Below are 26215 nucleotides of genomic sequence, written 5' to 3' on the forward strand. Positions count from 1 at the left end.
GTAATGTGTCACGGGCCCCCTCCCCCATGTCACATTACACTGACAGCTTCATACGAGCTCATATCGTGTCGCACACAAACAAAGGATGATAAGATTCTACATGATATTCTCGGCGTCGGCGACAGCACTACGAGCTCTGAGGGAAACCTGGAGAGTACAATGATTAGCAGATAAGGGAAAAATATCTTTGGATTTGGACACACACACAGAATGTGTGTCCAAACTTTGGATGGATGTGAAGAGAAATTGTACAAAGTACTGATTATTTTCCCCATTAATAAGTTTACTTTTGTCCAATATGTAATCACCATTTACTTGCACCATAAGTAATGTCTTGGTTTGTCCAAACTTCAAATCTTTTCCAACGATAAGATATTTAGCTCAAGATTATGTTAAAATATTTTATTTAAAATGTTAAAACAAGACAAATGAAATGTTTTACTTTCACGAACCAGCGTACTCTGCCTCTCCTCAAAACACAGAAATGTTTCTGCAACCACAGCACCTGACGGTGCAGTTTTTATGGGATGTCACGCAGAGGACGATGAGCATTTCGCCTTCACCACCTGCACCCACGTCAGATATTACATCAAAAACACCACGCATGTTTCTACAGCAGCCGCGTCCTCGCACGCTCACTGCAGCGAAACCAAACCTCCTCCCCGCACGTCTGATGGCCAGCGAGCTCTGAGAGGGACACAGGTGTGCGGAGGGGTCCCCCCCTCCACCCCCAGTCTCCGTGATCCGTCACCGGGGCCACATAAGGGCCAGGCTGGAGCGGCTTAGGCACGTGCCGAGGGAGGGCTCTACCCGCCCACGCCCACCCACACCCACCCCCTCAGAGGACTCCCTATTCACACCACCAGATGGTGGCTGGATCTGAGTTTTAATGAATGTTATCCTTCATGACCCGCCAGACGCTGCAGAGCAGCAGTATCCCCCCCCCCCCCCCAGCACGACTCACTGCAGTTTGTTACCCCACACTGACAGGGAACAATACCACACTGCTGGAATATAAATAAGAGAAACTAATAAATATGCACGGGTATTGGGTATTAATAGTCAAATATGCCGTTTCCTTGCTTAAAGGGAAAAGTCTGCTTTCAGATGGAAACGCTGCACATTTATTAGACGGTACGTGACATTTAAGTAGTTGTAGATATTAAGCGGCTGTCTTCAAATTGGTTTTGCACGAGTTTCACTTTTATATTAAGGGTTTTACATTTACGAGTTACAACAATTTGTTCCTAAATAGCCGCTTTATATATTGTTGGGCTGCTCAGACAACTTAAATCCTTATTTGCGTTTTATAGCCAAAACGGATTATTACCTATCAAAGGAAACTAAAGATAAGATTCTTTGTCGTTTCACATTGGTAATGAAGCTTTCTTTTTTTGGTACTGATTTTCAGACATGTGGGTGTTTCATCTGCACACATAAAGGATAAAAACAAGGTTTCAGTAAATAAAGACTGATACAGGCGCAGCACTTGAATTGATGCTTTTCTTTGCAGGCTCCATGGAGTCAGACAGTAACACGTCTGAATCATCACCACGGCTGCTCAGCCACTCTGCTCCTCATGTGTAAGGCTGTGAAAAGGAGTGAGAAAAGCAAAAATCTAAAAAGAAATCTGTCAGCAGAAATTCCCAAAGGCTACATGCTAGCGTCCTCCGCGGTGGAAAGTAGATGTCGGTAATTCTTTGTTACTTTGAGGAATAAACCTGTAAAAATCGTCTTTGTATTTTAAATAAAACAGAACCCAGCAATTCAGATGCATGTGTGTGTAACACAGCAGCAGGCAGCAGTTGTTGGTTTACGTCCAGCCTGATGCATATGTTCCTCATTGGTCGGAAATAAATTGGTTGTGTACACGACGCCCTTTACTCGGTGACCCTTGTCTGTCTCTACGTGAATTGCTTTGGCGGTGTGTTAAACGAGCCGTGGCTGTGTTGGTGTTTCCCTCCACGCGGCGGCCGGGTCCCTAATCCGCTGTCGGACAGAGTTATGTCACACGCCGGCTATTGTTGTGGGTTTGATTGAAGACGCCTGATCTGACTAATTGATCCCTCGCCGCCGAGGCGCTCCGACACACGGGCCAGGCCCGGGATGTGTGAATTGGCAGTCGAGTCACATGACTGGCATTAAGCCAATCAAAGTTTATAGGTTCAGATCGACGCTGCTCACGGCGATGCTGACAGATGGTGTGAGAGAAACAGAAAATCATTTTGTACAGTTAGAAAATGATGAATTTGATCTAGTGTGCTTTGGCTCCCTTTGCTTGTTGCTTTTTCTGTGTAGCAAGATAGATAGATAGATAGATAGATAGATACTTTACAGGCTTGTAGATTTCATCCTGTCCCCTTAAAACAGCACAAAAACTAATGGAGTTGAATTTTAGGATGCTGAACGAAACCTTCAATCTTCAGAGAGACGTTTCTAGGTGGGAATTATTCACTGCTGATAATTAATTTCACTTTGATTCAGCCAGATCACGTGTTGCCAAGGCAACATGTGACGTTACCATCTGTCTAAACTCAGTAAGCTGTGCCATTTAACAAATATCCAATTGTATTGACTAAAACAAATAATACTAATAAAAGTGATAATAATAATAATTAACTACCAGCCTCACAATGCAAATGTATAATGTGAAAACATAGTACAGAGGAAAAATAATTTCAGTCTCAAAGGAGCCACAGATTGAATTTATTTATTCGTTACGTTTCCTTCCAGGAAATGTACTCAACATGTTTCTGTTTGTGTGCATACAGTTACATTTCATGAACTGAAAAAAGTACAGTGTAAAAAAAAAAAATGTCAGAAGCACAGCTAGTGACAAACGTAAACAAGTGGAGGAGTATCTTCTGCACTAAAACAAAACCTAATGTCGATATGATACCTGAGTTTCTGTACTGATGGCGAATAAATAGTTAGATACTTGAGAAAAGCATCTTTCTCATTTTACAAAAGGAAACAAAATATCTTAAATGTTGAATGTTGCCTAAACCTGCAAGAAGTTTGCTTAAATAAGAAAGACTAAAATGCGATTGGACGTGTCTGATGAAGAACATGACTATGAGCTGAACGCTAAAGTCAGATTTCCATTAACACATTCTGTCTGTTGAATATTAAAGTTCAATTCACACATCAAATCAAACATTGCATCAAAATGTAACTTCAGTCGTTAACTTCAGGGTTTAAGGCTGACAGGAGGTCTCCCCACACGCTCAGACCTCTAACATCAAAGCCTCCATCAGATTCCTTCAAAGCCTTTAACTCTTTTTCTACGTCCCCCCTCACAGAGGGACAGGCCTCGAACAAGGCCAGAAAGTGTCCAGTCAGTCTCTGGAAGGACACTGTGGTGTCTCTGCTCATTTGAACCCATTCACCGTCACTTAGGCTGTACTCCATTTCCGAGGCCCACTTTTTTAGCACACTGCAGTATGCGTCTCTAAACTTCCGGTGCTCTTTTGCCAGATCTGAAAGGAGTGAAGTAGGTAGTGCGGCAGCACACATGCACTGCAGCACACAGTGTTTATTCTGCAGCCAGTCCAAGAGAAAATCCTGTGGAGCAGTTTGCGTATTCGAGTTTTTTGCTGTCAGCAGAGCTGCAGCGATGACTCGACAGAAATGTTGCGCTGCTCCTTCACAGCCCTGGAGGACGGAGCCTAAAAACTGCTCTCCTTGGCGGGTGTCGGTGCTTTGGCTTAGCAGAGCGCCCAGCCTCTTCATCAGCATCTCCCCCTGAACCTCAGCATCAGCGCCAACAGCTGACGGGTCCGCGAGAGGACCCAGGACTTTGCAAGCCGATTTGCACTGGATGATGTGGCTGCAGAGGCCGGTGACGTCCTTACACTCACTACGCACGGTGTTTACAGGACGTGTTGTGTCAAAGAGCGTCTTCATGATGGAGACGGGCAGTTCAGGATTGTTCAAAAGCCTAACCAGCAACAGGTGCTGGCAGCAGGAGAGGTCCGAGAAGGAGACATCAGCGTATCCAGGGACAGCATCTCGCAAAGTTTGATTTGTGGTCTGCAGCTGCTTCTCTATAACTCTCCTTATCGCGGGGTTGCTGTGAAACCTGGAATGGACGTGCTCGCAGTACCGAGCCCACTGAAAGGCTCTGGACAGGGTTTGTTTATCCCACTGCTTCACGGCGCCGCCCTGCGCCGCCACGGCCAGCAGCTCCAGCGAGCTCGTCAGGTTTTTCAGCACCGCCTCCATGTGGCGCTCTCTGCTTTCAAAGTCTCTGGGCTCTGGGGCTGGACGCCCAGCGAGAAGGAGGACACAACCTAAACATTCACCAAAACTGTGCCACGACGCCGTGAACTTCTATACCATTACCGAGGCTACTAGCTCAGTTAGCCAACTCCCCAAGTCCGTCAAACTATCATTGTAAACAAGGCTTCCGGTAGAAGTGACTCAAAACTATTTCCTTTGAACTAACGTAGTTTTCAACTGCAGTTAAAGCCGCACACAAGGCGGAATATGACACATTGGCATTAATAAATTGTCTGTTGTCACGAAAACTCACTGTTTTTGTTTGTCGCTGTTCCGGGTGCGTTTGTGCCGCTTTGGATTGTGCGCATGCGCCTTAAAGTAGAGCGCCACGGCCGTCTCAGTTTCCTTCAAAATAAAAGAAACCGACTAACCATTTCGTCCCAAAAATTAGAGCCGACACAAACTCAGTATGCACACGTTTTGCACGATCTAGTTTTGTTTCGTAAAAAAATAAAAAATAAAATAAAAAATCGAAGTTGTAGGGCTAGGGGAAAAACATTCAGTCGCGCAGTTCCAAAAACAGACATTCATACTTTGTGAGATTTTCGGCACCACAATCGTAAATATCGTAAATTATGTTAATTCAGTTATTATTACAAATCAGCGTCGTTAAAATGGAGTTGCTGCTCAGAGTAAAACAAAAAAAAGATATTTCTGTCTGTTCACTAGATCAAGTTCCATGGGCACATTATATATCAGAAAAAAAATGTAATGAAGTGTAATGAGGATAGGATAGGATAGGATAGGATAGGATAGGATAGGATAGGATAGGATACGATTTATTGGGCTGACCTGCTTAATTCAGCCCAGAAGCACAAAGAGGAGGAAGGCACTGCCAACAGGATCAAACTTCCCTCCCATCATCATCAGCAGCAACAGCAGCAGCAGCAGCGTGCTGTGAGTATATGAGTGAGTGTGCAGTCAGATCATTGAACAAATGCGAAGCGAGAACGACCTCCCCGGTCTACACCGGTTCAGTGTTTTTGGAGCCTAACCTGTGGGTCGGTGCACTGCTGTGAAAAGCATGAAAACTGGGATCCAGCCGCTCACAGGACGAGTGAGAAGAAGGTGCGCACCAACGAGCTGAACCCTCAGGGTGAGCACGGTTGAAGAGCTTTTCTGGACTCATTCAACACATTTCGCTGCTTTATTGCTGCCATATGAATTTCAGACTGTATGCACTCTCTTATGTTGCATACTCTTGTAGTTGAGATTGTGCACAGTAACTTTTTTGTTGTGATCTCTTGCTCTTCTCTCCAGATGAGTCTGTGTTTTGCAGAATAATAGTTTGAATCATGTTAAGCTGATGCATACTTCTTGCACATTAACAGAAAGACCACATTTATCCTGCTGCCCGCTTTCTGTTTATATTAAAAGCATTGTAAGGCATCTTTAATCACATAGAATAGACAGACATATCTTCAGGGTGACAGCTCTTCAGTAGCAGCTCTCAGTCCCTTCACTGGTTTTAATTAGTGGGCGCTGTGCTGGTTTTCAGTCATAACTCATCAGGCGTCCTCTCTTGATCCTAGTTCCAGCTGCGAATTGTCTGTTGTGGCTGTTTTTAATTGTGGCGGTTGTAAAGACGGAGACAACTTAAACATCTTACAGCAAATGTGAATTAAATCTGTCATTGGGTGTTTTAAGAGGCCAGTCCACTCAAGCCCAATGTCAGACAAAACTGTGTCTCTGTTTTCACGACATTGTCTACTGTTTGTTGTTGGTGCAAATATCTCAGCACTTGTCTTAAGTGAAAGCCTGAGGCAGCCTATTAGATAGGTATTAAATTATAAAATAATTCAATAATTTAAATAATAAATCAAAGTATGTTTAGAGAAATGCACCGATAAATATGTGTTATTGGATTGATTTGATATTGTGACTGTCTTTGTGCTATAATAGTGAGAGGAGTAACCTGCCTTACTTGATATTTTCTTCTTACGGTCAGAACATCTGATTCATTCGGACACCTGACACTCACTCACAACACTCCCAGCATTTATCTGGAGCAGAAACATGCTGAGTGCCCTTGTTTAAATGGACAAGTCAGCCTCCGCATCAGTTTACTGTTGCAGAGGAGAAAGGCATGAAGGGCGGCAAGGGTTAGGGGGACAGAGGCACCCTTGTACTTTCTAATTGATGTGATTCAGCAGTCAAAATTCCCATCCATATGCCTTTCCTGGAGCAATCTTCAGCCAAACGTGGCATGTTATGATGGCTTTACTGAAGTCATGAGGCCTCTCACACTGGGAAAGTGTATGTTTGTGTGAGCAATAATCTGTATATTTGAATACTTTAGGACGTGAAAGGTTATCTCTCCGTAATTCCCAAAAGCCTAACCTCAGACTCTGGATCTGATCCCGAAAATAACATCCACAAGTTCAGGGGATGGTGCATGTGGTTTAGCAGAGTGGTGTTGGCTGAGATTAGGAGCTAAGGTTGAAGAGGTCAGACTGCAGTATGGTGAGAGGAAACCGGGTTTGTTTAACCACAGCTGGTTGTTTCTTTGGGGATTTTTCCTGGGAAAAAAGTGAAGTGTTTGTCCATGATTAGTTTAAACTGTGCAGAAAATAGTTTATTTATTAGATTTATATTTGTTAAAAGGGTGACAGGAGAAACACAGAATGCATTTTCTGATGCTTTCGTTTTAAATGATCTACGGGAAGTCGTATGAGAATGCAAAGCACAAATTTGGGTTGCATGGATGCACGCCACAACTAATAAATATACGACAAACAAAAACTACAGGTGAGATGCCATTTGCTGTGCGAATATGTCACATACTCATGTTTGCAGTTACATAAAGCAGTGGAATTAGAGCTTGTATGAATGGGTCCTGTACTGTGAGACATTGAGATGAGATGTTGTCCCAGTGCCCTTGTTCTGTCCGTCAGCCGTCAACACAGCGTACATGGGAATGTAGCACCTGTGTGCGAGTGCTGGGCTCCAGAGTTTAGTGTGTGTACACAGCGAGTAGCTGTTGTCTTCACAAAGATAAGACGACCTTGGTGGGACATCAAGGTCCCGATGTCCAGTTTTGCGCCACAGTGTGATTTGGTTACGGCCAACTCTGGAGGCACCTGGAAAAGTTATGCAGCTTTAAAGGTCAGATTCCTCACATTGTGTTACACTCCCTCGGTATTCACAGTAATTTTTAGCCCATCACACACTATGAACTAATTGTTCATTTCAGCTACAGTTCCTTGTTTGAATAAGCTCCTCTTGCAATTTGCATCAGATATCCTGTTGCTATTTGCCTGCCGTGCGATATGTTCCTGCTCTCAACCAACCAAAACCTTGAAAATGCAACAACTCGATTTCACTGTGGGAAACTGAATTGTACTCAAGCAACTTTCTATTTTCTAACTTTAAGACTTTAACGATGCCATAGAAAAGGAAAGTAGGACAAAAAGTTACATAAATCATGCCAACAATGTGTCGTCTGTTCTTAAATTAAGATGTTGCCTTAAACATTTCTAAACTAAAAGCCCTCGTTTACTACGGCCTTTGCAGTGAGGAAAATGAAAACATCGTTTGTGTGGTCTGTGATGCCCCCATGTCTTCTCCCTGTCTCCTCTCACGTCTTTATTTTTGCAGTAATTTCAGTTTAAACAGCCAATATTAGCTGCAGAGCTGTTGATGTGCCTCGTTACTCTGCTCAGGTCCTACATCTGGACCCCAGTTGTTTTGTCAATTACTCCCTCTTCTCAGCAGCTAATTCATTAATGGAGTGACACTGGACTGAAATCTGAAAGATTTTCACGTTACGGCCCAGACAGTGAGCGCTTGGCACGCTGCAGCCCGGTACTGGAAAAGGCTGTGAGAAATGTCTCATTTACTCAGTGACTTCACTTTGCAGGAAATAAGCAGCTGTTAAATATCACTCTGGATATTGATGTCACAAGCAATCTCTCTGTCAGGTCCTAATGCAGAGCTGGCTGCAGTGTGAACTGTAATGGATTGATATGGACTCTATGATAGACTGTGTTATCAATGACAGAGTAGTCTGAAGGGGCTCTTTGTTTGTGTCTGATGTTTGTTGGATAAAAGTCTTACTGTACCGAGTCTGGATGGTATTAAAAGTGTCCCCTTATTCATTCAAGAAGTCTAATGTCATTAGGTGGATTGTAATCCATACCAGGATTTAATCAGGAGGTATTCAAATCCCATTTCCTTTTATTAGGATTAATACGTTTATTAGTTAGCATTGGTTTAATCCTGATACTAGTGAAGAAAATCATGTAGACTCATTTCAATCACAAACATAAAATAAAACAAGACAAAAAAAATCAATCTTCTGTTGTATTGTTTTGTTTTTTTATTTCCCAAAAGAACTTAAAGTATGTTAACTAGAGCTAAAACACATGAGTAGCCTTTTGTTAAACAATTAAAGTGTCTGGCTGTTGTGATGCTCATTCCTTTATGAGAAAGTCGGTTAAATATCTTTTGGTCTGTTGGTGAGTTAAATTTGAAGACACCACTGTATGAAATTATGGAGGGAACACAGATACGCTTCACAGATACTTCTACATACAGTTCACACAGACACACACACACACAGTGCTACGTGCCAACAAATTCATGTGCAGGGCAGAAAATTACAATTTTAATGCGTGCATGAAGTAAACAGTGTGGCTTCAAAAAACATCTGCGAAACATCCGTCGGATGAAGATCTTGATGCACTGAACGACACCTTCCTCGCAAATGCACATTTTGCAGATCCGCTGGTGTCCCCTTACTGATTTCTGTCATGCACGCGTACATGTATGAATCTCGTGCCTTGTCTTCTTCCTCTCCTGCCTTCAGGCTGCCAGTAGGGAACCATGTGCAGCTCCCTGAGCCCCAAACAGCCCAGTGGCCCCGGCCTGACAGACATGCAGCAGTACCAGCAGTGGCTTTCTAGTCGACATGAAGCCAGCCTGCTGCCCATGAAGGAAGACCTGGCGCTGTGGCTCACTAATATGCTCGGTAAGTCACATTCCTAAGGAAAACACCTCCACACTGATGAAACTCTCAGTAGAAAATGCCAAAGTTTTACATTAGTCAACAACTGTTTAATCGTCAGGCATAATGTTAATGTAGACTGACATAGAAGATCTGACAGTAGTAGTTACAGTAGTTTTAGTCCATATTCTTGCATTTCTATGCCTCAGCATGAACTAAATGTGTTGTGTCCCAGAAATAGCTCAGCTCCCTCCCTCGTCTTATTTTTTGTTCAACTTTAACAGGTATTGCTGATGTAAACACCTCTGCAGGAGACTGCAATCAATCTGAGCCTCATTACAAACTATTTTAAAGTCACCAGGCTTTGTGAGCCAGTCTCATTGCTCCCATAGAGTTACCCTAAATGAATAATGGACATCATTACCGCTTCTTAAATAATGCACAGCCAGCGGTGGAGAAAATGCAGCACAGGTCGCATTAGCATTGTGCAAGGCTGCTGTTACGTAGTGAATCAAACTGTGCACAGTCACTAAAAGGAAGGCGTGAAACACTCTGATCAGAATTCAGAAAGGTAAAGGTATTAAGCAGAAAGACACGATTTTTGCAGGGTTAACCTTGGAATAGTTTTTAATTTGACGTTTTTAGAAGAGCGCGGTCAAAAATGTTTCGCCCTGTATTAGATTAAACGCAATTATCAGCGGTGAAAACCCCCATTGAAAACGCATGTGGCACGAGTAGCCAGCCGACCAGAGTCAACACAAAAAATGTTTTTGTTAGCAAAAGACAAATTCTCAGGATTCCTCCGCCAACATAAGAATTACTCAGTTGTTTCTGAGAAGCAAACTTTCTATTAGCCAGTATTTTATCAGCAGTTCAAGATTTGTGAAAGCTGTGGATTTTCAGAGAAGAGGAAAAGTCTTCAAATAAATCATTTTTTCTCAAAAAGTCTACGCGTATTAAAAGTGCGTGAGCTATTAGAGTATATAAAACCCAACAGACGTTTCTCCAATTATCTGGAGGCTAGTTACGGAAACTGACTCCCGTCTGTGTGTAAACAACTTAAAACAACTAGACTATCTCCTGTGTTATCTCTGGCGGTTTCCGTGTTTGCACTGGAACCAGCTCAGCCAGAAACCTCTGGCCTGGTGTGGTGAAGCATCAAGGGCTTAGGAGACCTCAGAAGCCTCTGTGTGTTTCCAGTAAATACACCGCACCGAGCTAATTTGTTGGTGCAAGCCAAGCCCTGTGTGATCAGCGCGTTTAATTTCTGAGAAAAAGAGGTGCTGATATTCTTAATTACAGTTTCAGGTGGGAGGAGTGGTGCGGTCCACTGATTAGCTTGGAAGCATATGCCTGCCTATACTGATGAGTCATGCTGTTGTCGAGATATGAGGCTGAAGGAACTGAGCAGCTTATATGACGTCCGAGTTCAAATATTTCTATTAGAGCCCTCTGGAATATATTTTCCTCACACAGCATGGAGCGAGGGTGGAAGCGTAGAGTATGAGCATGAGACGGGAGCTCGCTGAGTGTTTCTCAAGATTTCAATCTCTTTTCTGGGCTCAATTGCAACATTTGGAACTCATTAAACATTGAACCCCCAGACCCCTCCTCCTATAAGAAACAGAAAGGGGATAAAAAAAAAAAAAAATTCTCCAGTTTCTTTCCACAGACACCCCCCCACCCCCACCCCCCCTGCCACCACCTCCCATTTCACAGTGATCTAACTACGAAAGAATGGTCCTCTGGAAGTCAGTCAACTGGACACCACATGTTGATCACCAATGCATCTCTGCTGCAACTGTGCAGGATAACGAGGCATTGCCGCGCACAAACAGATTCCTCTTTTTTTCCTCGCGTCCTTGCCATGGCCACCCCACGGTGTACTACCGGGAAATCCCCCTCAGATTCTCCCAAATCTTGTTATAATATTTCAACATGTGGCCTCACCAGAGCTGCCGCAAACCCAGCAAGAATGAGGCTCGATCATTAAAGACAAAAGAGTCGACAGCGTTACATCAGGTTCAATTGGGAATGGACCGGGGACTCAATTTTATTTCCATATACTGTATATATATTTATATATATATATATATATTTTTTTTTTTTTTTCAAATGAGGAATTCATGGTGGATTTATGGTGCTGGGCTGTCTTCTGTCTTTATGTGTCCCCTGCTCAGGTCTGGAAATCACTGCTGAGAGTTTCATGGATCGCTTAGACAATGGCTTCCTGTTGTGCCAGCTGGCTGAGACACTACAGGAGAAGTTCAGGCAGAGTAATGGAGACGTGCCTGTCCCTGGCAACGGCAAGGTACAGAGAAATCCGAGGACCGCTATGGTCTGGCCTGATACAGGTTACAGTGAAAACACTAATCTCAAAGCTAAATTTTGGTTGAAAGTGTTCCCAGACTAAATTTGAGTGATTTCACAGATGATTGTTTCTGAGAGGGAACACATCACGTTCGAGCAGTGACCTATTGGATACGACTGACTGACAATCACTTTGGCCTCAAATGTTTTAACAGCTCCCCTCATCAAATCCATGTTTGAAATCATCAAATTATCCGTCATAAGCTCATTTCGCTGCGTAATTTATTGAGGCCAGCTGTTTCAATGCATCACTATTGAACTCTCACCGAGACAGGAAACAGCTATACCATCATATTAGGTTTCCCCTTTAGAAGATCAATAAAGGGAACTCCTATAAATCACTCGCATTTCACATTTCTTGGACATGGCGCGTCTTACTGGATATGGTGCTGGCGACTTGAAGAGTAATGTGGAGGCATTTTGAAAATGAACAATAGCAGATATTTGGTTTCCACAGTGTCCATACGTCTTACTTCTTGACTGGTTCCAAGGGATCAGCAGCGTTAATTCCCGCTTTACAAAGAGCTTCACTATTTCAGGAAGGATTGCACAAAGAGTGAGTCGGGGGATGGAGGCTTCACGAGGGCAAAAAAAAAAAAAGGAAAAATAAGTCTAGCAAGGATACATTAACTGATGGGGCCCCACAAGCCTCTGCGAGAACTGGGAGAACTACGTTAAATGTTCCTTCCTTTTGAGCCTTGAGTGAGCCTTTAGACAGAAAACCTCTTCACTTTCATTGCTGTAATTTCCTAAAATAGTATAATATTATTGATCTAGACAGCTGTCAGATCTTTATGGATGCCTGTCTCATTCTGATTTTGAAGGACGAAGAACGAGATCTCTAAGTAGAGGTGACTGTAACGCACCGAGGCATAGGACTAAATTCTACCAGATGGTTTTATCTGTAAGAGGAGCACACAAATAAACCAGACATGCAATCATATAGCCTAAATAGTTTTCTTAATCTGATGTCTTTGTATAAGTGTGGGTCAAATGTTCTGTCATAATACTGTCTGTTTCAATACTGTCTGCCTGTGTCCCTTTTCGTTTGTTTTGACATTGTCTATCTAAGTCTGGTTGTGTAATTGTCTACTGTGTGATTGTTGTTTCAAAGTCTTCTCCGTCTGTGTTGTGTACCTGCCTATGGACCACGCCTGAAAATTAGCATTTGTGCTAAGTCCGGTGGATTTACACCGATGATGACTGACGCGTCAGTGTTGATTAATGTGCATTGACCCAATTCCATAAATGAATAATAATAATAAATGAACGGTAATAGTTTAACCAAAGCCATCTCTGCAGTCATATATTTACTGGCTCAACAATAAAGGAAACAAAACGACGGTATTAGCTTGAGAACAAGACAGATTTGATGTCTTTAACACTACTGTCATTGTTTTGATTCAGCATGTTTTTTCACTTACCATCCAATACGTAGAGATATTAAAGACACATCATCTTACAGATATTTGTATTGTTCCTACACTCAACTGACGCCTGGCGCCTGAGTAGGATGATATGGTTCCACCAGAGGAAAACAATGATTAGGTTATGTTTCTGTTCAGAGGCAAAGAAGCAAAAGACTCCTTTGTTGGTTCTTCAGCGAGAGTTGTTGATGTTTGCACTGGGGCATTACCGCGCTGATGACGATGGGTCTCCTGATCTCAGTGTGAGTGCAGCAGCACAGATGTGAGGAAATACTTGAGGTCAATGATTCGTGGGACGGCAGAAGAGCTACTGAAATAGAGGAGCCTATTGATCATGTGGACCGACAGTGAGGGAGAGCGGAGGGGTCCTGGGACGGATAAGCAGCTCAGCTGTTCTGATGGGGATGATCTATCGTTGCTTGTGCATGTTAACGTCACATACCTCACATTAAGCCCTTCAAGCTATGAAATATTAATCGTGTTTTCCATGCCCCATACATCATGTCCCATCTTATGACACTTAAAGCTCATCACTTTATCAGCTGTAGTTGTTTACTGTTGCATGTTACCACTTGAAAAGAGGACTCGCATCTGTGCTCAAGCCCCGTTTTAAATTGATGTGGCGTGTGCAAAGGGACTAGCGTATAAATTACGCTTCGTAGATGTTGTCTCTCAAACATCTTCCCATGTGTTTACATCGATCAATATCAGCTGCAGATGAATGAGGACTGCATTTCTTTCTTGTCACAACACTACCGTGTGCCAAGTTCAATACAAGCATCCCATTAACTTTTAAAATGTGTGTTTATGTTGCTGAAATTTAAAAGCGAGAAGTCAGTGTTTCAGGAAATATGCACGTTTGGTTTCTGCCAGAGCGTTATGAGAAGATCAGACGTCCAAGAGAAATAACAACGGCTGAAACACATTTTTGAGTGGAGGGAGATTGTTTAGCAGAGAGGCTGGAGACAGAGAGAGAAAAGTAACCTAAAGGTCACAGGATCTGCCAGCTGACTCCCTCCGTGGAAGCTGCATGGAAATCGAGATGTTAACGTGATAGTGGAGATACTTTCCCTCTGACCTCTAAAGGCGCTGACAGGTGGATCATAACCAGTCAAGCTATGTGTTTCCCTTTTTGTAAGTTCTTATGCTAAGCTAAGCTAATTGACTGCTACAGAAATGGCTGTGGTTTATTCAAAATATATTCCCCCCAAATGTCCAAAACTATTCCTTTTAAAGTGTGCACGTACGGCTGTGGAGGTAGAGGTCCTTATAATATTTCTAAATGACCGAAAATGAAATGATTATGGCTGTCACTGCTAATTTCAAGCAAAGCAGTCCTTTATCCTTATTGTTAGCTCCCATCTGTGTAAAGATAATGTTTTCCAGAGGTTCTGTACCTTCTGTGCAATTATTAGACACACAAAGGTGCAGTTAATTCAGCAAACCACAGCTGAAATAATAGCACGTCATTCTGACTGTAGATCAAACAACGCTGGCACAGCAGCCAAACCTATTTCTTTAGGAATGCAAAGTAATTCAACAAACACAAAAGATCCCAGTAGAAGTCAAAAGGAGAGCCTGGAACGAAAAGAAAAATACCCACAAAAGCTTGCATATTTCGAGCATGAGCTCATTGCACCTTTCTCGAAGCACAGACACACATATCCTGAATAAAACCACAGTAAGGCGCATAAATCTCCCCAAACAGACCGTGTGGGGGCTGAAACCCATAACCTAATGTTATTTGATCCCGAATCACGGAAGGCCTGGTGAAGTAGCCCCAGTTTTTCTAAGCCGTCATCTCTCGTATTGATCTGTGTGGAAAAGGTCCTTTAGACTGGGCTGAAACCAGAGCCTCGGCAGACGGAGTAGACATTGGTATAGATAAAGAGTGTGTGGCTCTATATTTTGATGGAAACTTCGGCTGAACCAGTCACTCTGTTAGTTGTCGTTTGTTTTGTCTGAAACGTCCAGATCAGCGTTCGTGCCCTTTTAAGTGAACGTTGTTGTGGATGATCTCCATCCTGCAGCAGGTTCAGGTTTGTGTGCACTAACTCCTCTATGTCCGTAGCAGAGCATTCCCTATCGGAGGATCCCGTGCCGACAGAGTGCTCCCTCTGGATCTTTCTTTGCGCGCGACAACACAGCAAACTTCCTGGCCTGGTGTCGTGAGGTTGGAGTTGGAGAAACCTGTTTGTTTGAGTCAGAGGGTTTAGGTAAGTCTGATTTTGTTCCCTGACACAAATATCAAAGCGAATGTAGGACAATCCCTGTCCACAGAGAGGCGTCAGTCTCGTCACAGATATACACAGTACTGACGGCCTTTGGTTGTCACTGGCACTGCCAGGGCAACGGACTCAGATTTCTGTCCTCTGTGAATGGCCTGATTGTGCCAGTACAGTATCGCACAGGTTCACCTTCCTTCCCTCTGAGCTTTAGCGGACTCACGTCTCCAGGCTGTGCTTCACCTCCAGTGACACGCACACAAAAGGCCTCAGTCTGCTGGGAGGACCGTGATGGGAGCAGCTCTACCTGACAATAAGGGCATCTCAAACACTGAGCTCATGCACAAAATGTCAGGAGGCAAACAAAGCGAGCACAGGCAGACGGGCGTGAGTTAGTGAGAAAGTAGGCCAACATTATGCAAATGTTTTCCTCAGCTCAGAGTCATCATACTTGCTTCTTCTTCTTCTCCTCGTTCTCACAGTTTTATCTTTCTCTCTAATCTATTGCAAAGATTTCTCGAATGTTATTTCACTGGATTCTTTTCGCAGCTAAGATATGTCTGGGCTGAAATCTTGTCCTCACTCTCAGATGTTCAGTATGTGACCGTGCCAGTAGCAGAAATACCAAGCATATGCACACATTGTTGTAATTTCTGACTAAAGGTTGGTCAACCCTTGCAATTTGAACTATGCAAATACTTTCTGGAGGCCACGTAACACATCCACACGCGCCTCCAGATGCAGCAGGAATATGATTATGACACAATGTTGTGAACAAATAGATGACAAATATATTTTTCTTTCTTTCCTCCTTCCTTTCTTTCTCTGGATGGATTAATCAGTTCAGCAGTAGATGTAACAACACCAGGTTTGCTCTCATGCAGTGTCTTTAATGCATGGTGTGGTGTGTCACATTTATCATACTCCCTGTGTCCACTCTCTGTCTGGTCTGATATTTGGCAAGGTTAAAGTGAGCATCTCAAGTCTGAACGACACTCCCGCAGAGGAGAGAGCTGTTTCAATGCATGACGTTCATGAGCTTGTCTTTATTCGCATCTCACCATCACTCAGCCGCTCATCCGCACTCATCGCCTTGTTCCAGATTCATCTAACTGCACGGTGCCGTCACCCGGTGCTAAAACTTTATCTCTTGTTGTAGTTCTTCACAAGCAGCCACGAGAAGTGTGCCTCTGTCTTTTAGAGTTGGGTCGGATAGCATCAAGGTATGTTGTTCTTTTATCACATTTCTCTTCTTCTAGTTTTGTTTATCGTGTCTTTTTATGTTTTGCAAATTATTTTGTCAATTTCACACTAATAGCCAACGTCGCTCGTTTGTTTTCAATGTCTAGGTACAATGTGGAGCCCCCTGGCCTTATAAAGCTGGAGAAAGAGATTGAGCAAGAAGAGAAGGCGCCGCTACCTCCTCCATCACCTGTGTCCCCAACTCCGCCCGTCCTTGCGTCCCCCTCTTCATCTCCTTCCCCGTCTCCCACCCCCTCCCCGACTCCTGCCAAAGCGACTTCTGCCAAAAAAAGTACAGGGAAGCAGTTGGACGATGCTGTAAGTCACCAGGGATTCGCTTTTGGTTGCCTTCTGAGGTGAAACATCTGTAAAATTCAGTTTTTTTTTTTCTTTTTGTGTGTTACAGGTAAGACATATCGCTGATGATCCACCCTGCAGGTGTATGAATAAATTCTGCGTCGAGAGACAGTCACAGGGTCGATACCGTGTCGGGGAGAAGATGCTCTTTATTCGGGTGAGTTTATTATATTAATTAACAACAAGACAAGAGGTTTGGGTGTGTGCACAGTCCTTCAAAGTAAAATGCCTCTTTAGTTCTTAGTTTTATCTTAGCTACAGAATCAAAGCAGAGAAGAAGAGTAGAGGAATATATGCTTTAAGTGCTCTGCTAAATACTGATTTTAAACATTTAATAAATAAACATTTAAGCAGGAATATAATTTTAAAGGCGGTTCTAGTTGGCACTGAATCTGTGGTTTTATCTTATGGCATTGAGATTTTTAAAGCACGACACGCAAATTTATATCATTGAATCTGACATTTTTTCTTTTAAACCCAGTTTTCCGTAGATAACATTAAGGTCTGTTGCATTAAATCCACCTCATGCTCACAGCGAGTCCTCGGTATCCGCCCAGGAAATGTTACTCCACTTTCTCTGAGTGGAGACGTGAAGGATATATGATAAATGGAGGCTAACAGATTAGAGAGGCTGCATCGGTCCCCTTGGGATGCTGGTTACCTGGCAACCCACAGCCAGGACTCACACCTCCAAGAATGTGATTCATGCCTTCAGTATGTTCAGGACGTGCAGACGAAGCTTTGCTCTTGGCTGTCCTCTGTTGTCGACCCACCATATTGCAGCAGTAATGCCAAATCTGAACCAAGTAAAATCTGAATCCTTGAGATGTTTCAATTTACTAAGTTGTGTTATAACGTTAGCGAAGACAATAAGAGTCTAGTTTGTAGCATTCAAGCGTTTTCCAGCAGCAAAAACTCGAGAAGTGGTGTGAATACGAATATTTACCAGCATTTGATGCCTCTTTGATGACCAAATCCTTCACTCTTTCTTGTGTTGCTGAGCAACCAAGGACAAATGGTGAAAAGCTCCAAGTGTCGGTCTGCCGCAATCTGTTGTGTAATATGCGCTCTGCTGCTTACACGTAAAGTCGAGTGTAGAGTTTTATTCACACCGCCGACATCACAGTTAAGTTTCAAATGGTCTGCTGTGTTCGGAAAAACCCTCCTAACCTTCAGCTCTCCCCTCGAATACTCTTTGAGTAAAAGGGAGTAGATCGTGTTGACTGAGGTAACAGTAGGAAGTTGGACATTTCTACGTGTCATCGTGGGCGCTAGCTGCAGTCACAGTGTGTGAGATACATCTTTTGATATGGCGAAACAAAGCAAGTCGAACCCCTAGATCCTCTGTCTCTCAGCCAGCACTCTTCACACTGAAGATGCTTTAATTAAAATTCCTCACATACCCCCCCACACCCCCACCTCCCACCCCTCCAGCAGCTGCCTCTACTGAAAAGGCCTGAATACAGTAAGGCCGATCTTTGTCTGCAGACAGCTGGGGCAGACATAGCATATAAGAGTCTCACTTCACAATAATCTGCACAGCCTGAGAGACTGACCTTCTCGGCTCCTGGAATAAATGAGCTGTTTGTAGCATCAACAAGAGCCCGGAGAAACATCATAGTGTTTGAGAGAAGTGCTGTCCCAGCTCAGCCTCGGGCCTTTGCCCTTCTCTGAGCTGCTGAGGAGGGACCCGGCTCCAACGAGGGTCTCGTCCCAAAGCGGAATGATTGAAACCACTCAGAGTCGCGCAGGTCCATTAAATCCACGGCCACAGAGCCAGAGGCCTGGTGTCTGTGATTGGAGGCGCTGCCCTACAGATTGATTCTTTTAAGAGGCTTATAAATGTTGTATGTTACGCTGCTGCAGGGCAGGAGGCCTCATGTCCGGGCAAACTGAGGTGACAGTCTCATGAGGTACTTCACCCTTCGGTTCGGCGTCACACTCTCCTATTGTTTGCATTTTTAAAGACAAATGCAAGAGAATAATTGCCCGTTTATTTACTCTTCTTGAGAGAGGGGGTTTCAGTAAACAAGCTTGTTTCTGCAGAGGACTAATGGCGCGTTAATAAGGTTCAGGGGCGGTGAGTCTCCACAGTGAGGCAGGCGTGTTTTATGTGCGCGGCCTCTGGGGCACGCAAGCATCTGATTTTCCAATATACCAGAGTCTTTTTTATTTCTACTCCTTATTATAATGGGGAATGTTGCCATGGTAGCCAACCTTGACAGTGTGCCCCGGCGTGGCAGGTGGCATCATTTGGAAGCAAATGTGTTTAACTGGAACACATGATGTTAAGGCTCGGAGATTTTTGGTCAGTGATAACGTTTAAGAAATGAATCCTTCTGATGTTCTCATTATTTGATACGGACATTCATATTTCACAGAGGGTGAATCCTGATCACTTATTGTTTGCTCCGTGCTTCCATTCGCCACAAATGAATTTTTAATGAACTGTTTGATGAAATTACATGTAACAGCCCCCCGTGATACTTGTATCACCGCGAACAAAGCCAAATTGTGGTCGCTGCGTCGGTTTATGAGCCTCCGATGACACTCCTGGTCTTTATTTTGGGTTTTATACGAACACGGCGAGGATTTAGAATCGAGACACTGTTTGTCTATAACCAAACTCAACAAGGTATTAGAGTGGATGAGTGGAGAAAGTGTCCCTCTAGAGACGCCATCAATCAACCACCCTCGACATCAAAGCCACGCTCAACAGTTCACTCAACCTCAGCCCAAAGCCTCAATCAGGGAAATGACATTAGCCCTGAAGAAGGGCTCATCTACAGCCCGAGCATCACGGGTGACACTATAATCCTATTCCCTTTCCCCGCAGATGCTGCACAACAAGCACGTGATGGTCCGAGTGGGCGGAGGCTGGGAGACCTTTGAGAGCTACCTGCTTAAACACGACCCGTGCCGCATGCTCCAGATCTCCCGAGTGGAGGGCAAGATGTCCCCCATCGGCGGCAAGTCCCCCAACATCAAGGACCTCGCCCCCGACAGCTACCTGGTGGTGGCGGCGCACTACCGCAGCAAGAAGTGAGGACTGTTTCAACGTCCCGTTAGTTAGTGAAGAGGACACGGAGCGTGACTTTGTGCAGCGGTTAACTCCGTAGCTGAATGAGGTGGAGGATATGGCTTCGTGACACATCTATGTAAATATCAGAGCTACAGCACAGCGGCATTGATGAAAAACACACTTGTGTGATAATATCGCGGGTTAAAGGTCATTCGTGGGTGTTTGTGATTAGATTAAGCCTGGACTCTGGATATGGCTTTTTTTTTGTTTTGTTTTACGACTTTTGCAAAATTGTAAACTGCTTAGAAACTTGTGTTGATCTTTACAATATCTAATGGGCTGACTGGGTGCAAGAGAAGTTGTAGATTTTCTTCTTTTTGAATCTTTTATTGTATCTGAAGCAATATATCCCTCAGTAGAGCGAGTGTTTTCGGTCTTTGACACGTTGTCACGGAGGCCTACGGTGCATATGTGTATTTGTACTTGTCAGAAACAGCAAAGAGCAACTTTTTGGATAGAATTAGGTAAGTGGTGGGAATTGTTGCACCTTTAGGACGCCATCAATCCTTGGCAACCTGATATGTGTTTCTTGGTTTGTTTGTGTGCTAGTAGAGAGGAAGTAGACCCTCTTCCCATGTTTAAATCTGAAACTAGACCGATAACGTTATTCTAAATGCATAAATACATTGGCTCGAGTAAAAGACAAACTTAAAACTCATTTTAACTGGGAGATTTGAAGGAAAATTGAAGACCTATCACAGAAAATAACCAAAGTCTTACTGCATAAAGAGTGTTAGGTATTGTTGTACAATCTAAGTCTAAATCTCTAAATCCCTCAGAGAACTGAACATCTATTATATAATGTTTTGCTACGTCTTTTAAGGGCTCGCAGAATGCATCAGTGCTCACGTTGTTAATACCTTGAATAACTATGCAATACATTTTTATACTTTTATAATTTTAATTGTATTATTCATCTTTAGAAAAGCTCCTGTGTTATATAATTTCTAATGTAAGAACACAGACAATCACTTGTACAATTCAACCTCATTGTTTTCTGATTGATGAGTAGACTCCAGTAGATTTACCCGGTTGAGGTTCAGCCTGTTTGTTGTGCGGTACTGACCTCTAGAGGTAGTGAAAGTAACCTGTTTCTTGCCATTTAGAGATATACTGTAAATCACTGCATTATAATTTAGTAATTTGATTATTACTGAAATAAATTTAATGTTGGTTTGGTATCACTGGTTGAGCGAATTAACATATAACCCTGTACGTGCAGTGCTGAGATCACATTTCTGTGTCGTTAGATGTAAAAATTTAATAAATTCTCAGATTGTGTAACTTCACAATCACGTCTCCTTTTGTCTGAGTATTTTTAAAAGAACATTTTTTTTTATGAGAAAAAGCTCAAATGTTACTGAGGACTCAGCTGCTTTGAAATTTAAAGCTTTTTAATGTACATTAGACCAAAAACTATTTGTAAAGGAACACATCGTTCTTTTTTAATTTCACAATTTGATCACAGTGCGTGATAGTTCATTCGTCTGAGTCACGGGATAAAAACTGAGCCTCATGACAACACATCTCCAATCAAGGAAAATCCTAAAACATGAGTAATGTTTTGACTTCAGGGTGACGAATGACACATGTTCTACTACTGTTTGTATAAATACGCCCTGAGCTCAGCTTCAGCTCGGGAAGCATAGCTGCTGTTCATCAATAAGACGGCCCACATCAGCTGAGAGCTCAGCTGATCCATTCACTGACAAATCTCATTCGGGGAGGGGGGTCCTTGTTTACGCTTCCTCTGCAAGCAGCTTTGCATCCCACCTCCACACAAGCTCCTCCCTTTCTTGCTCGGTCTGACTTAATCAGATTATTTCTGTGTTTTTGCTTCTGCTCTCCCATAATAGAGCAAGCGCTGCCAAAATATAACTTCCTGCAGATGGAAGTAAGATGTTTTGACTTCAGTGATGCTGACATCATTTCAGAAGCTGGAAGAGGCAACACTGTTTCTAAAATGTTTTGTATATTTCTTTGATAGTGAACATGAGTTAACACTTACAGACATCTGGGCCTCATAAACTTGTCATTTCATCTGTCATAAGTACTGGGTTATGGTCTTATGATCACATATAGACTTAAATGTGCACATCTGACAAAAAAAAAGTTTTTGGTCGACTCTATAATGTATTCATGCAAATAACAGCACTTATTAATTTATCCAATTGTAAGAACTATCTGTATCAGATCACTTTTCTATGAAACTGTAAGTCTAGACATGAAATCCACGCGTCAGTAGCAGAAACGTGATTTATTGTAGCAAATTACATTGGCTAGATTTCCTGTCCTACAAAAAGGCAAGAGCACCGGAAGCATTTAAGAATCAAGAAAAGGCTGTAAGAAATGCACTCAATGAAGAAAGTGTATCAAGTAAATATTCCGTGCGTATTTTCCTTCCTCCGGCTCCTTCCTGTTTCCACTGTAGATGACACAAATCGTCCAACATAACAGCGTAGGCAAACACATTCGACAAATATTGACAGACCGTGTACAAATATGTGTCTATCTAAAGTTTCACTTTGTGTTGTGGTAAATCATAAAAACACACACACTTCATATCCTGTTTAAATTAAGCAGTCATCACCAGTCGTAGTGTTGTGCATACATTATAATTCAATAAAACAAACTCAAACTGTGCAAAGAAAAAAAAAACACGGGCTCTGTTAAAGCAGGGTAAAGACTAATGTAAAGTGCGATGGGTTGTGTGCACAAGGTTAGAATGGGCTCAGCCACTTCTCATTTTTTCTGTGTGTATAATGTTTTGCTTTTTTACATAATTCACCAGTGTCCCACAGCTATTGCTCTTGTCGTCAACTACGCAGTTTGTGCTTTACAAACCGAGTCCTTTCAATTAGAAACCTCTCAGCACAACATTAGAAAGGCTTTAGAAAAGTGGTAACCGAGTGGCAGGTGTACTGCAACAAAACCATAAAGCTGCATTAGACTTTGTGTTGGCAAAAGACAGAGCCCTAAACAAAGTCAGTGAGTCTTGCCAGGGTACTGAGTAATAGGTTTTCTGATAAGTCAAACAAAAGGCGACGTGAGCGTTAACGGATATAGAGTGACTCTTGTTCCTCTGTAAAAAAAAATTTTAAAAAAATAAAATGTTGAGAACTGCTATGTCCTCAAATACAACTACACTTCAGTCTGTTCTGTCCTTCCATATTATCTAATGCACATCACTGCTTCGTCTAATAAGTTGTCAAATAAAACTAATATAGAACATATATTTGCTGGATTATTTTGTCACCCTCTAACTCATCTAAACTGGCTTGTGTGACTTTGCAAGTAGTGTTTGCAATAACGTTGTTTTGCATGAAGCTTGAAGACCCATTACATGATAAAAATAGCCAAAAAAAAAAATAAAAAGAGTAAAATAGACAGCAGTTCCAACATCCTTCAAGTCACCTTTTAGTAATACTTCATGATGTTTTGTGCATCAAGCTTCAGCGTCAAGATTTTCAGCCCACCTGCCACTGTAGAGAAAAACAAATGGGAACATAAAGTTACAACCATGTATAAAGTTCAAGAAATACCCCTAGATGTGTACACACACGCACACATATATATATATTCTTCAAGCTCTGTGCTTCTGCGTACATAAACTAAATAAACACATAATGAATTCCACATTGCATTGTTTTTTTTCAAACAAACTAAAAACATACAAAAACATCTTCTTTACCGGCCGATCACGCCTGAAGAAACATTGGAAATTGTAAATTTGCAGTTTGGAGAAACTAACCCTCAACCCGCCGCCTCCCGACGCGGAGGTCGTCATTACTTGTTTCTCAACCTCTTCTTGTTTTTTTTTTTTTCTTTCGACTGCTTCCGGATTCTTAACTCCCCTATACGCTGTCTGGAGAGAGAAACGGACACAAGATCAAGAAACCAACTGGCCATAGCTTTAATGTAAGAGTGTTTATGTTGTTTAAGACCCTGTTCCTACATTAAAAAAATATATACAAGCAGTCTCCAAAGCATGCATGTGTTTTTCCAAGAGCGCTTTGAATACATTACTTTACCACAACATTTTAAGAAGCACAAGGCATGTTCAGTCACAACTAGCAAGAGGGCATCCAACTGCCAAAAAAGGCAGTGCAGCTAGAGGATGGTGCGGTGCCGTTTACTGAAACTGTGGGTTAGAGTCCAGTGTGATTATTCAGGGTGTCAGGAGATTTAATTACGGGAAAACAGTGACTTGGAGCAGAAAGTTGAGGTTACGGCTCAGATAATCCTTGCCAAGAAGAAGAGCTTTCATGTTGGTCTATGACATCTTACCTTGTTAGAACTTTATCATGGCTCTTACGGGTTTGCAAGTGGCTTTTCTGCACAATGAAAAATTACTCACCACACTGTAAAGTAGCTCCACCCTAAACGGGTGTATGCATTTACTAAAAAAAAAAAAAAAAAGCTAAAATGCTTCACCGCAACCAGTTTATTGTGTCCGAACACTACAAGCACAATGCAATAAAGCTTTGGTCAAGCTTTTGTGTTAATTTGTATGTGTAGTTTTAACTATTCACTAGTAAGGAGTTTTAAAAAAAAGCGGAAGAAGTGCACACATTACAGTCAGCAATAAACCCCACATTTATGATTGTAAGAGAGATTACAACGTGTCTAATACATGAGCTGTTGCTATATGTAACTCATAATGTGGCAAGTCTACAATCTTATCAGTGTTTCGTCACACATGGTCAACATAACGCAGTCACTGACCTCTTTCTGTCTCTTCTCGGCAGCTTCGGCCAAATGTCTTCTCCTCGTCTCCTGTAAACACAGTAAACGTGTGAGCCAGAGCTGACCATGTTGGGCCTGGGGCAGAGTTAACATGCCGCCGTCCACACAGTCAGGCTCAGCAGAGACAACGCCTCCTGCACATTACCTAGTAGGGCCTCACACAGCGCCGCAAGCCATGGATCACATTTATGTGGATTTAATCAACACTGAACAACTTTTTATTATTATTCACACTGGAAAAGAAATAAAGCTATTCGACCTATTGAGAGACAAAATTGGTTATAAAATGTTTCAGTAAATGAACTTACAGGATCCGGGGTGACAACAACGTCGCCCGCTCCTCCACCAAGGCACGGTAAGCACATCCCCATACTGGAGTTTTAATTCCAGGCGGTAAAAGGCAACGTAGAAATAAGTTATCAGTGTGTCCGGTTAGCCTAACTAGCCACCTAACTACCTGGCGGGTGGTTTTTAATTGCCGGCTTGGTATTTAAGACAACAGAAGCGGCAGCTGCTACTCCCAGCAGCGGCTCCTCGGACATACCGTTACCGTTAGCTGATAGCGGCTCCTCTTAGCTACCGGGGCAGCAGCATCCTAGCTAACGGCTAGCATGTGCTACCACTACAAGCCAGGCTATCTTCTCCAAGCCGCATAATAAATTATTTCTCCTCACACCTCTTGTTCAGTCGCAGCGGCATTTTTTGGGAAATTGCAGTTTAAAAAGTTGGACGCACAAGCGAAATATTTTTCCCCTCTGAATTTTTGTTTTGGTCCGTGTACAGCTGACTGACAAATCTACTGAGATGTGTTCAACAATGATACGGTAGTGAATGCTGTTGCCGTCTGCTACTAGCATGTTGTAACCCGAAGGGTATCCAAACTGTCACCTCAGCGATTTAAATAAGATATTGCTACACGTTTGTATCTGTTTCCATCGTTGCTTCAATCTGTATTTGCTCTTTTTATTTATTCTTGTTCGTTGTGGAATAATGTGGGTGGCAGGTCCTTGAATGTAACTCGCTGATAAGGGGCGTGTCTCTGAGGGGTCCAATGGCACCACCTTGTGGCGAGACTGGGCTAAGTGTCACCATGGTAACGATAATATGATACACGCATGGCTGCTGATGGGTATTTCAGTAAGTCACCTATTACCAACACAATAAGTGCAGATGTAATCAGAGTGTAGCCGACTAAATAAATTTCCTGGATATATTAACATAGAAATAATATACTTGAGTAGGTCTATGGTAAACATGTCTTGCCAACGAAAAAATAAATAAATAAAGAATAAGAAAAAATACTTTAATTAATAAAATTAATAGAAAATATGATTACCTACATTTTCACAAATGTATTTAGCTTTCAAGATAACAGATCAAGTCAAGACAGAGTCAATAGGCTTCTCTTGTTGCAGTTTGTTGTCACTTGCACATCGTAACGAGAAATCCCTGTGTGAAATGAGTGATTCTCCGTACAGCAGTTTGGCCCAATCAATATCCTACAATCAATAGTCTGAGAGTTTAATGTTGTACCATTCTT

General features: G+C 42.6%; 3 protein-coding genes across 5 annotated transcripts; 1 reads left to right on the forward strand and 2 right to left on the reverse strand.

Annotated features, from left to right (window-relative positions):
* Positions 1–2684: 2684 nt before the first annotated feature.
* On the reverse strand, positions 2685–4591 carry fancf (FA complementation group F). Its single transcript, XM_047596064.1, has one exon. The coding sequence runs from the start codon at positions 4222–4224 to the stop codon at positions 3178–3180; it is 1047 nt and encodes a 348-aa protein (XP_047452020.1). The 5' UTR covers positions 4225–4591; the 3' UTR covers positions 2685–3177.
* A 531-nt stretch (positions 4592–5122) lies between these two features.
* Positions 5123–21221, forward strand: LOC125014736 (growth arrest-specific protein 2). 3 transcript variants are annotated; one of them, XM_047596067.1, is made up of 8 exons: positions 5123–5377; positions 9089–9250; positions 11407–11537; positions 15098–15239; positions 16408–16471; positions 16598–16808; positions 16897–17004; positions 19684–21221. In XM_047596067.1, the coding sequence occupies exons 2-8, from the start codon at positions 9106–9108 to the stop codon at positions 19891–19893; spliced, it is 1011 nt and encodes a 336-aa protein (XP_047452023.1). In that variant the 5' UTR covers positions 5123–5377; positions 9089–9105; the 3' UTR covers positions 19894–21221. The 3 variants fall into 3 exon arrangements, with proteins under 3 accessions (XP_047452023.1, XP_047452022.1, XP_047452021.1); XM_047596066.1 differs by having other exon boundaries at positions 5123–5349; positions 15095–15239; XM_047596065.1 differs by having other exon boundaries at positions 5124–5377; positions 15095–15239.
* Positions 21222–22171: 950 nt separating this feature from the next.
* On the reverse strand, positions 22172–25513 carry LOC125014744 (small VCP interacting protein). The gene is made up of 4 exons (XM_047596077.1): positions 24984–25513; positions 24655–24705; positions 23681–23794; positions 22172–23411 (listed from the first exon to the last, which is right to left on the reverse strand). The coding sequence occupies exons 1-4, from the start codon at positions 25044–25046 to the stop codon at positions 23397–23399; spliced, it is 243 nt and encodes an 80-aa protein (XP_047452033.1). The 5' UTR covers positions 25047–25513; the 3' UTR covers positions 22172–23396.
* Positions 25514–26215: the final 702 nt, after the last annotated feature.

Source organism: Mugil cephalus, chromosome 10 (assembly GCF_022458985.1).
Source record: "Mugil cephalus isolate CIBA_MC_2020 chromosome 10, CIBA_Mcephalus_1.1, whole genome shotgun sequence".
Taxonomy (NCBI): domain Eukaryota; kingdom Metazoa; phylum Chordata; class Actinopteri; order Mugiliformes; family Mugilidae; genus Mugil; species Mugil cephalus.